Source organism: Melopsittacus undulatus, chromosome 1 (assembly GCF_012275295.1).
Source record: "Melopsittacus undulatus isolate bMelUnd1 chromosome 1, bMelUnd1.mat.Z, whole genome shotgun sequence".
Lineage (NCBI taxonomy): Eukaryota > Metazoa > Chordata > Aves > Psittaciformes > Psittaculidae > Melopsittacus > Melopsittacus undulatus.
Window position 1 is genome coordinate 88,866,996 of NC_047527.1, and position 12,508 is coordinate 88,879,503.

Below are 12,508 nucleotides of genomic sequence, written 5' to 3' on the forward strand. Positions count from 1 at the left end.
CAGAATCTGGCCTTTTATCTTTCCAAATACAGGGGAATAATGTTTGCATTCTGTGAGCTTTAGCCTCCGCATCTGTTGCTAATTGTCCTGGCACATCTGCTGCTAATTCTTTTCTGTTCTTTGACCAGCAGGGAGTAGTAACGTATGGTACAGCCAGCTCCAGCATCCCCGAGTGTTTCTGGTGATATACTGCTGGTCTGGGCAGATTCTGACCTCATCTTGTGAGGGGAGAAATTGTCTTTGTTAGAGGAAAGCAAGAACCCCAGCTTCTCCTGCCAATCCCACCTCATGTATTCCCAAGATTGATTCCAGCATGGTCAGAGCATGAATTTTCTTGGGATAACTTAGGCCACTGACACACAACAGCAGAGTTTATTTCTTTTGTGTCAAGAGGACACATACTTTGCTCAGTAAACCACTCAGAGCCAAGGAGCCTCATGGAGATGTGGCCTTGGTCAGCACACAGGGCTGAGTCACATGGCAGTGTCACTCTTCCTGCCCAAGCCTCTGGTGCAGCAACAGACAGCTTTCCTCTCCTTTTTGTTCAACCCACTGCTCCATCTCAGGTCTCTTGCCTGACACTGTTGTAGATTCCACATCACACGTCACATAGCATAGCATCCCCTTCCTCCATAAGCTTCAGTCCAGCCCAGGACGCTGCAATGCTCACTTTACCAGGGAAGCTGTGACAATAAGCTCACACTCCTGCAGTATTCTCTGGATTGTCAAGACCTGGTCATGCTCTGCTGTCTTTCCAGAGGCTCAGCTATCACCCTTCCAGCAAAGAAACAATAAGATTAACTCCTGATAACAAACCCTCTTTTCCTTGTGTGCTCTGCTTAATCAGGATCACTTTTTGTTCTTTTGTGGCATAAATTACCCCTCCCATTTATATAGTATAACTTTGCAACTAAGCTGCTCATCCTGAGTCCATAAATAATTATTTGAAATGTAAAATGCTCCAAAACCAGATCTTTTATGGATGAAAAAGAAACTGTCTTCCAAGGGCATTTTGCTAGCTTCTACAACTTGCAGATATGGACAAAACACACCTTGAGCCCCTTTTCACAGTTCCAGACTATCAGCTCTGGTGAGGCATGGAATTGCTCCGTTTTTCCACTCACAGCATTTTTTTGTTGTGGCAGGTATTTATTTTGCTCTTGGTATTCTCTGCTGTTTGGAGTTTACTTGGAGCTAAAGGACACAGGCAGAGGCTGCTGCATTTTACATTCCTGTTGATCTGCCCCAGATAATATGTGGCTTTTGTACAACTATTGTATCCCATGGTTTACACCAAGCTGTATGAGAGATAATTTTGGTTTAGGTAGGGAATAGGCCACAGAATGGTCCAAAATAAAAGCCTGTCCCTAGACACTCATGATTTTTAATATATGTCTACTAGATTTTCCAACACAGACCACATATCTTAATCTCATTAGATATGATGCATTATAATGTAGCCCACATTTCTGAGGTCTTTGGACAGTATGTGTTGGTCTAAACTAAAAGAGCATGCACAGTAAAGTCCAGTGGGTGTCTCCAAGACCCCCACCACTGAAACACAGTAGACAACATGTGAAAAGTAACTCCAGTTAGTTATCAAAAACCTGGAATAAGTAGTAAACTTTTGCATATGTAAATCAATTGCATATTGCTAAATAAGGTAGATGCAATAGATTCTAATATGCAATGGCTTTGCAATGTCAGTACACCAGACTTAACGAATCATAGAATGGTTAAGTCAGAATAGTGATCATAAGTCAGAATAATGATCATCTACTTCCAATCCCCTTATAGTGGAAGGGACACCTTCCACTATAACAGGTTTCTCAAAGCCCTGTCCAACCTGGCCTTGAACAATTCCAGGGATGGGACAACCACAACTTCTTCAGGCAACCTGTGCCAGTGCCCCACCCCTCTCATCGTGAAGAACTTCTTCCTAATAGCTAATCTAAATCTAGCATCTTTCAGTTTAAAGTCATTACCCCTTGTCCTGCCATTACATGCTCTTGTAAAAAGCTCCTCTCCAGATTTCTTGTAGTCCCCTTTAGGCATGAAAAGGCAGCTATAAAGTCTCCCCAGAGTCTTCTCTTCTCCAGGCTGAGCAACACCAACTCTCATCCAGCCTTCACAGGAGAGCTGGTCCAGCCCTCTGATCATCTTCATGGCCCTTCTCTGGACTCACTTGAGCAGGTTCATGTCCCTCTTGTGTTGAGAGCCTCAGAGCTGGATGCAGTACTCCACTAATCCCTTGGATTATGGAGTTTTCTATGTTGGGAAAGTCCATCTAGGGCTAGTAAAGGTCTCTAGAGAGACCACCTGGCTGAAGCTTATGGATGGAACAGAATCTGTGCACAGCAGAGCACTGGATCAAAGGAGGTCCCTATGACACTTTCTTATGGGTGCAGAGCAAGGAGAATGACTCATGGCCATCTGGGGAGAAGAGCACTATTGAAGGGCTAGCAGCCAGCCTGAGCAGCATGGGGCCCTTAGCCACATGGTATAAGCGGCACCTAGTCTGAGGGCAGCTTGTGGCATGATGCAGAGGTCTGTCTCCCAGGATGCCACAGCAGAACAGAATTGCTTTGAAAATGTGCATTCTGAAGAGCTCTTGCAAAAAGACATTTAGCAAATAAGAGTTGAAAACCAAACCACCCCCCCCCAAAAAAACAAGCCAGATAAACAAAATAGAAGCAGTAACAAGTATATATTCCTGCTGCATGAAAAAAAAGAAAAAGAGAAAACCCCAAACAAAAACAAACTAAACCTGCAGTCTTCAAATAAATGCAAGCATCTAAGATTAGTTCTTGCATTCACCAAAAGGTTCACGTAGCACCTTATCATCCCAACTACAAATAATTGCATCGAGGCAAAATTTAAGTGTCTCTCATTTTGAAAGTCCTCTGGCACTGCCAGGCATTATTACTTCCTATCTTTTTCATAGTGTATCAGACTCTTATGTTATGTCCTATAAAGTGTCCTAGAGCTAAATGTTCATCTGTGCCAGCATTTCACTCAAGAATAAAATAAGGGGAGTGGGAAAAAAAAGTTTGTGCTCTACTTTTCCTAATGATACCCTGTTTTGTAATTATTAAAAGCATCACAGTCCTTAGACAGCTGCTGACATACAGAAAATAAGGTCCTTGAAACTGTTTGTTTCATCATATTTTAAGAATTAATACCGTAGGTCATGTTAATCAGTTTCTGATATATGTAGTTTTCAAAATGCACTTCAGGGAAGAAAATGCTGGAAATGACTAATAACAGCAAAGATATGAACTTTATTCGTTATATATCTAACTCTGAATGTGAACATTACTAAAGTACTCTGCCATCTTAAGTATTTAGGAAGCCTTAAATAAAAAATAAATCCACCTCATTCAGTGAAATAGAACATCCTCTTTTTCAAGCAAAAGAATTCAAATTTATTAATTTTGTAGCTATATTTTAAAATGAGTGTCAGCCCCTGCTAGATGACTGCATGATAAGTGTCCTGAAACTTCAGGAAAAGGCACTAAATTTTTCACAGCATTTGTGTTTCATTTTCAGTGTAATAAAAATATGGTGCCCTTTTAATAATGAATAATAGATCTCCTGGTATGATTTACATGCGTGGATTAAATGTCATGTTTGAAAAGTTGCTGTTTTATTCATATTGAATTTCCCTCAAGTAAAACAAAATGGTACCCAGCTACTGTTATAATATTGCGAGTACCTTGCCACACTGGTACATAAATATTAACCAGTTGATATACTCTTTAAAAATCTACAGATCTGTGAACTGTTCTGTCAGCAACAGTGGTTTTATATGCATATGAACTGATTTAGTGCTACACCAAGTTCCAGGTACATTGTGGAATAAGAGTAGCACCAGTGCTCACATATTTCTGGAGCTCACTTTTTTTTTTGCTGAAGTGCCAATTCTGGAAGGCTGGCTCAGAATAAGGACTGATGATGAATGGGCGCAGCAGGACCCAGGGTTAGAAAGAATCTTGGGAAGCCCCACATTGACACGACTGTCCCTGCTTCTGTTCATCAGAGCTGTACTGACATCCCAGGTGACTTGACAGCTCAACAAAAGTTTTTTAAATGCCACTTTCAAGCAGTCTCATTGGCTTATAGTGCTTTACAAAATAGCTAAAGATTTCCTACCTGAACTTTCCTTTCTGAACAAAACCTTGCTTCCTAACAGGCAATATTTTTTCTGGAAATGTGTTCCAGAAAGGTTTACAATTTATTGAAAATACTTGAAATAGGAACATTTTTCTTAAAAATTCCTTCTCTTACTAGGTAAAAATAGTGATGTACTGCAAAATAGTTTGGTCCTGATAACTGGAATTTTTTAAAAGAGAAATATTTTTGCCACACTCCAATTTTCATGCCATTGAAGCCTATGAATGTTTTGATTTTGAAAAGTTAAGATTTGTTCTTACTTTTATAATTGCTTCATACAGCTATTTTAATGTTTGCTGAACTAACTTAAGAAAACCTGAAAAAAAAACCCACCACTTTTCCTGAACAAAACTAAATTTTCACATACCACAACTCATTTGTGCTCTTCAAGTCATTATTAAGCTGAAAAATGTAACAGGCACCTGCTAACATTGGGCCACGATCCTATGGAATAGTAAGACACTGCTTTAAATACACAGCAAACAAAAAATGTTTACTGAATACTTGGGTCTTATCTATCTATAGTAGAATCGTAGTCACCATGAGCAGCAATAAGGAAATTATACTAGTAAAATCCTTGGTCTAGTGTAAAGATGATGCTGACTTATCTGTGCAGGTACTGCCAAGGACAATCTAATTGTGTAACTGCATTACTAAACGCACAGTAAACATACCTCCTTTCCTATCCTCTACTCAACTTGCATTTCAGACCTGAGAAAAATTAATACATGGAAAGTTTAAGAACAAAGCTTCTTTACCGCCCGAGTCAACCTACTGCATTTTTTGAATCTCAGCTTGAGCTCACATTCAGTTTGTGTTATAATGCAGCAAGTTCAAAATAGCTCTTGCTTCATCTCGACCAGACAGCATTAACCCATCCAAATCTAAAGTTCCCTTGCATAAACTAAACATATGACAAAGCCCTTGAAATGCAGAATCTAAAACAAGTCCCTTTCAACTCATGCTTCTGAACATTGCTATTCCTAAAAAAACGGCATCAGTCAAAACAGTAATTACATTTTATTGCAGTCGTAAGCATTTATAGGTGTTTTGTCCAGGATAATTCAAGTAAAGGAATGACTCATATGACTGTTTGGTCTTACTGAAAGCCAAATAAAATTCAACTTCAACTACTAGGAGCCGCTGCCTAATAAGCAGTCAGAGGTTACTGGGGGAGGTAGGCTGACAAACTAAAGAGGAGGACAGTGAAGGAGGGGAAAGAATGGAAGCTGGCAAACTGGAGTAAAGAACATTGATTAATGAACAAAAAACATTTTTGAAAGGTCGGGTGCGCAAGTCAGACTAGCCCTGAGGCAGATCTAACTTACATGACCAGCACTTTCTGTATGCAGCAGGTAACCCATGCTGACACCAACTTTGCCGACATGACAGGGTTATTATTTTTGGAAGGATGTAATGTTCTGGAACAATTCCTCTAATATATTAGTTAAAACTAAGCTTTCCTTCAATATCAAGTGTGCATGTCTTCATTTTCACCATGTTTACACTGAACTCCTACCATTATTCTGGCCAATGAAAACAAAAACTTATTCTTCATTTGTGAGTACTTGTATTTTCCCCCCTGTAATACATCCCAAGGCAGCAGTGCTGTGTATAAGGCTGTGTTCAAACCCTGTGTTCATCTGAAGCTCAGCACTAAGATCTCACTAAGTTTTGAAGTAGATGCTACCCATCTGAAGCTAAAATTTTCCTCACCTCAGCCTAGATGATTTCTTTTGAAATGTTAAGGTTATGGGCTAATACCAAGGTGGAAGAACAGAAAGGTTGAATCATCAAGGGTATAACACCTGTGTCTCCAAAATGAGCTGGTGGAGGAGGTTCTCTAAAATGGTGACATTAAGATTTTGCTGTCTGTATACCATAGGGAAGACAGGAAATCATCAGAAGATCATTTAATCCCACTTCTCCACATGGTACCACAGTTTTAGTGGACTTGCCCGAGACCAGTACCCTGGTTCTCTAGACTAAAAATTAAACTTTTTAATTTAAATATCCTCTGTGAGACTCATAAAGGACTTTAAAGCAAACTCTGGAAAAGTGGTAAAAGTAAAAAGCATTTCTCTCAGACCTTCGAATGAAGATTTATAGCCACCTCTAAGCAGTTCCTGAGGTGTCTACACAACCTGGTAGAGACCAAGAGAAAGACAAGTATGTGGACTTTGTACTTACTCCACAAATCAAGAGCTTACTCCACAAACCCAGGACAGGAGTTTCTTTTGCATCTAAGAGCAGCTAGATAACAGATGGGTCAATCTGAACTAGCTCTTACTTAGTGCTGAGAAAAGAGATACACAGTTTTGAGCAGAGAATGTTCTTGAGGCAGGAGGAAAAGTGGCAGGAGCAAAAGTAGCAGGCAAGACCCAGAAGAAGCAAGATTCTGAAAGCAAGAGGCAGGGCATGCCAGCCATTCAGTTGTACTGCCTGTAGTCTTTAAGTGAAGCTTAAGATGACAGTACTTTGTCTTCAAGGCAGTAAGGAGGATGCATGTGTCCTGCTTCTGGAGGAGTCACAGCTCAGTGATTTCTCCAACAGATACATATATTTGTTTTAACGTCATGTGACAGTCACATTCAAAGTTTCCCTCCCTCTGTAAGTGATTCTTTTCATACCAACAGATGTATTTACATACACAGTTCATTATCCATTTCAGATTATAAACAATTAAAAAGCAGAAAACGTGACTTAGCAGCACTTTATAATCACAAACCCAACAGCTGAAATGACCTATCTCCAAATAACTGAAAGCATCAATACCATACATTAAAGTTGCTTTATCTGAAAGCTCTTTGGGATAGGGACTGCATGTGTGTTCTGTATCTATACAACACCTCTCACAATGGGGGGGGGAGGAATAAATCTGTCATTCAGGTCATACTACAAAATAAATAATTGAAAATTGAAAAGGTTCTCCTCCTTATTCTACCAGTGCCTCATAACACACACACACACACACACACGCACACAAAAATAAAAACCCACACAGAGATATGGGGGTTGTTTTTCAAACTGTAAAGAAGCTTTCATGTGCCAGAGAGTTTATCTGAGACCAGTGTTTCAACCAGCACTAGGCATTAGCTACAACAGTGAACAACTGACACACAACAATCCTGCCACGCACAGCATGCTTAGGCAGGAAAATATGTGTGCCTCAGTCACAAAAGACAGAATAGAGCCTCAAGTGTTTGGGCTCCTTCCAAAATAATCCAAATGCTGCTTTTTTGGCAAATGGAGGTCAATGGAGCTAAAAACTCACAGAAGGATTTGGGCATTCATGTGTTTATATACACCCACTCGTTCATTTATTATTCTAAAGCTACTTTACAGAAATCAAATTACATAGCTGACAAGCTGCATAGATAAGAAAGAATAAAAGTAAAATTTAAAATTAGCTGACAACAGTATATGATGTAGTGTATATTTGGCACTTTTAGAGTGAGTGATGAGGGTTAACCTAGGGGAAAAAAATTGCACCTTCCTAAATTGCACCTTAAATTATTAAATAAATTATTAACATGATGAAATGCATTAAATATATAAGCCCGAAGGAGAAAGAGCAGATGTGTTTTAACTTTCAAAGCAAAGACAGCATATTTAAGAAGTGTTGCTTACTGTCTGGATACTTTGTTCGAAGTAGATTTCAGTGTTGTAGAAGTTTCCATCGTGACTAACAGGCAGCGTTGTCCTGGCCTGAGGCTGCTCCTTCATTTTGGGCCACTCCAGCAAGCCACCACCTAAGCGGCTGAGAACAGAAACTTTGAGGGTGTAGTGGCCTTTAGGGACCTTATCTTTGACTCCCCTCAGGCATTTGATGTGAATTTCTATCAGCTGTGGTGTCTTGAAGCAGTCAACCTAGAGAGAGGGCTCTGAGTTACTGATCTGGATAGAGCTAACTTAACTATACAATTAGCAAGGACAAATTTCTTCAAGAAAATAACTACCGAAAAGCAGACAACATACTTCTTGTTCAACCTGCAATTACCTATTGCAAACCAAGGATCTGCAATTAGGGAGGTCAAAAGTCACAGAGATGACAGATTAAAAAAAATACAAATACCACTAATAAAATGTTAGGCATCTAAGGCGGAGCTGTTGGAAGTATGACACCAGAAGCCATTAGTCTGCAACAATAAGGCAGAATTAACTGGAAAACAATACCTTCAAGAGTACAGCATGCTTTGTAAGACAGGCACAATGCATGATGTGGTGAGCAGGCTGCAGGCACAGAAAGACAGGGCAGGCCATGTTTTCATACTAATTATTAGTCTTGCCAAAGCTATTAGTGCTGTGTAATATTCATACTATACTTTCACCTTCCGATTATCATATAATCAGATACTCTTAAAAATAGTAATCAAAGTGCAACATGTGTAGAGTTTAATAACAACTCCCTACGGGCACCTTTATTCCAAGTCCAGACAAAAGGAAACATCTGCTGCTTGCTGTTGACAAGATGTTGTCTGAGTTACAGAATGTTTAGTATAGAATAAATGCTGTGCTGTGTATCAGAATTGCCTTTCTGGTGCTTTCCTTGAATGCACAGCTTATAGCACAGTAGTTGGCAGAAGGGAACAGACACAGCAGTATGATCCTTACAAGTCCTGCCTGAGTAAAGGTGTAGGGTCTGTCCCACTACACCAGCAGATACTTCAGTGCTGCTCAAACGCAATCTGCAGGGTCAGGCACTGAACAGGGAGTCCCAGCTTGGCCCCAGTATGGAATTCAGTGGATAAAATTCCTTTGCAATAACTAATTATTTAGTTATCAACAATTTTTTTTTCCTAAGGAATCTATTTCTTCCATTATCTTGAGAAAACATAGTGCTAGATGGTCTTTTAATGCAATGTGATACAAGAACCCATGCCACACTTCAGAATCAAATGGCTACCTTGACTACTAGGTTTAGTAGTCTCACAGTTAAAGCCTACAGTAGCTAATAATCTCTTCTTTAATCCTGTCTTGGATTTATTTTGGAAGAGATAGCATATTTCCATATAGATAGAAAGCTTCTGGAATTAAATTAAGCAGTTACATAAACAGTTGAATTTGTTAAACTTCTTTTGTTTCTCAACACAAACCATACTTAACAGCTAATCTGAATGACAATTATTTTCAGCTTAATTAGAAAATCTTAATTAACAATGAAGATTTAACCTTAATATTTTTGGTTTCTGAATCATATATAAAAAAATTAACATTATGTGAATAAATAAGACAATCTTTTTAAACCTCAAGGCAGGATTACTGATGCAGGCAGACTTCGTTATTAAACACATTCTAAATTAAACGCCTCTATGAATTTTATACTGAAATATATTGTGATAGTTTTGCATGCCAAATGTGACATTTTGTATTTTAGATTCATCTTCTGTAGTAATTTTGGAAATGTCATACAAACAAAGATTTTGTCATTTACCAATGGAATTACTATGCATGGCCGGTTAGCCATCTCTTTTCTGGCTCTTCTGGTTGTTTCAAGTCAGCAAGCCATAAAAAATCTTTATCTCTCTGAAACACAGCAATTTGGAAGATAATCGAATAGTGACTGGGGGGCAGAAACGCCAGTCTGAGGAATTATACCACAATCTCTCTTGCATTTACAACCTTCCTCAAAGCGAGTGTCAGTTGAGTAGGAAAAGGAGATAGAAGATTCATCATATTTCAAGCCTGTCTCATTTGCATGGTGGCATAGCTGTCTCATCTCCTGCTGAAAGACTTTGCTTGGCCAGCACTGATAAACTGTTTTGAAGAACTCTAGCCATGCCCAAATGATTCATCATTAATAGCTTTAGACATTCTCTTTAAGCATATGGTTACTTCTGCTGGGAAGCATATTTGGAAACCTGCTAAATTCTATCCTCTTAGACTATAAAAAGAAAAGAAAAAAACCTAACACAATGCAACTGATCTAGTCATTTAGGAATCTGCATCAGGAAAAAGAGCACTCTATGATTCCATGAAGAACACCTCACCTTCTTACAAGGTCCTGTTGCTACATTTAATCCAGCTTTCAGAACTGCAAGGTTACCAAAGCTGGCTACCATTTCTTCTTCACTTTCATTCTCCTCTGCTTTCAACAGCTGACTTCCCACTCTGCAACAGTTAGGGAAGAGGGAAGAACTATTTAAAAGAAAGAAAGTACAATGTAGACCCAGAAAGCACTTGCTGTTGCAAATATATCACAGTTTGATGTTTTCCTTGAACATATCATAAGCCTTGCAGGGCACCCAGGAGAAACAACGATGTACTAAAGCAGAGAAATGGCTAGGCTTCAAAAAGCGGTATAGGAAAAATGCAGTCACAGCCTCAGTAATAAAACAGTATTTGTCAGTCTCTGCCACAGGTCAATACAAGGTATCTGAAGTTTCTCAACTCTGTCTGGCAATGGGGCTCAGGTTCTAGGTTAAGAATACTAAAGTAGGAAGCCATTGCTTCTGTTGACCCTTTGAGGACTAATTGACTTCTTCAATTAATTGGAACAGGTTTTTAGAAATCATTGGTTCTTTGAGGACTGGGTCGCTTTACGGAAAAAAATTTATATATATATATATACACACACACATAAAAAACTTCCCTTTTATAGAAATCTTCTGAATTTATGTATAAATCTTTTATGATTTATAAATCTTCCAAAAATCTTAATTTATAGATATAAAAAAAAATGTAAGTTATATAAGTCGATATATAGGTATACAATACACACACATTTTCTGCTGTATGTGAACCATTAAACCATTATATGTCAACTTCTTGTTTGGTTAAAATAATTTTAGGGGGTAATTAGATCAACTCAAAGGTTTTTTTGTTTTGGTTTTTTTTTTTTTTTAAGAGAGGTCCCTGTGCAACACAGAACACCAGCAAATAGTGTAACAGCCTTACATTGGATAACCCAAAGCTGCCCTGTCTAGCGCACAGGATACACAGAAGGCAAAATATGGAGAAAAACTTGTCCTAGATCACAGCAAGAGCAAATACAAAACTAAGTCAGTTACGTTAAGCAGTATAAAGCTATATGCTCTGGCAATCCCATCACATCTTCAACAGACATAGAACTATGAGCGATTTCTCTGTCTCTGCTCAGCACCAGCATCTAAATAGAAATGGCCCTAAGTAAAAACATCTGCAATGCTCTGCTGACCTCAAAACACTTCAGTTCTTGCCTCCACAACCTGCTAGCGAGGCTAGCTAGGATATGTTTGCCACACCAATACTGGCAATGCTCCAGCCACTCTCACAGATTGAGACAAGGGGCAGGTAGCAGAGCACAGACACAGCAGGTCTTAAGAGCTGGAGGCTGAGCAAGCCACGTGGCCCAGGGACAGCCATGGCCCACCCAGGACATTCAGGGAGCTGCCTGCAGCACACTGAGAGGAACCATAGGGACCCAAAGAGAAATCACTGCATCAGGTACACTTATCATTCAGGATTAACCTGGACATCTACAGAGGCAATCAGAGGACAGGCTCTCTTAGGTTGCCAAGTCACATATTCAGTTAAGATTTTAGCCATAAGAGAAAATGTTAAAATCTAGTATTCAAAAAAACACAAATACGCAAAAAAAAAAAAAAACAAAACCAACCAACCCCAACAAACAAACCAACATCATTTTCCCAGACTGCACTTCTGAGGCATTCCTTCAGTATTTTATTTTTTCCTTCAGTATTTGGTTTTGGAAAATTCTGCTCCAGTGTCTCCATTCCTGTTTCCTCCTTTACATGCTAGGTGACAAGAAGCCTCCACAAAATTAGTACGGCTCTTTATCAAGAAAATTACTGAAAGTGCAATTATGTTAAACATCCCAGGCTTACGCATGTGTGCTAGCTAGGTAACACATAGTTCAAATTCCCATCTTCTGAAACAGATGCTCCAGTCTCCAAGTTCCTGGCACATCACTACAAATCAATTTCTACTCAGACCTTGCTTATGATTTTTTTTGGTTTTGTTTGTTTGCTTTGATTTGATTTTTAGAAACATATATATGCACCGTGAAACCACCACTGGCGCATAACTAAACTGTTTTCCTGATTCCTCTACCATTAGAATTGTATCATGTAAATGCCCAAACAGGTGAACCAGTCAGAAGGTCAGTGTAAATGCTAGAGCCAATGATGTACATGGGAGTTTTGCACAAGGCAGGACCCATGAGAACTGAAGGCAAGATTCTGGTGCTTAGGACTGAATACAGGAAGCACAGGGTCAGCCACATCTGAAGTTTTATCCTTGAGCTGCAGTCAAGCAATTAGATTCCAGCTGTTCTAAATGGAAGTAATGGAAGATAGTTGTTGAATGGCACTATCTAATTCATAGACCTGAAACA

The 12,508-nt window shown here is 39.2% G+C and overlaps 1 protein-coding gene across 1 annotated transcript in view; it reads right to left on the reverse strand.

Annotated features, from left to right (window-relative positions):
* Positions 1–12,508, reverse strand: part of LOC101880992 (uncharacterized) — a 78,284-nt gene that overhangs the window by 23,420 nt on the left and 42,356 nt on the right. Inside the window, exons 8-9 of the mRNA XM_031049751.2 lie at positions 10,164–10,284; positions 7,804–8,043 (exon numbers count right to left, since the gene is read on the reverse strand). Of these exons, the coding sequence (XP_030905611.2) occupies positions 7,804–8,043; positions 10,164–10,284 (361 nt within the window). The remainder of the gene's footprint in view (positions 1–7,803; positions 8,044–10,163; positions 10,285–12,508) is intronic.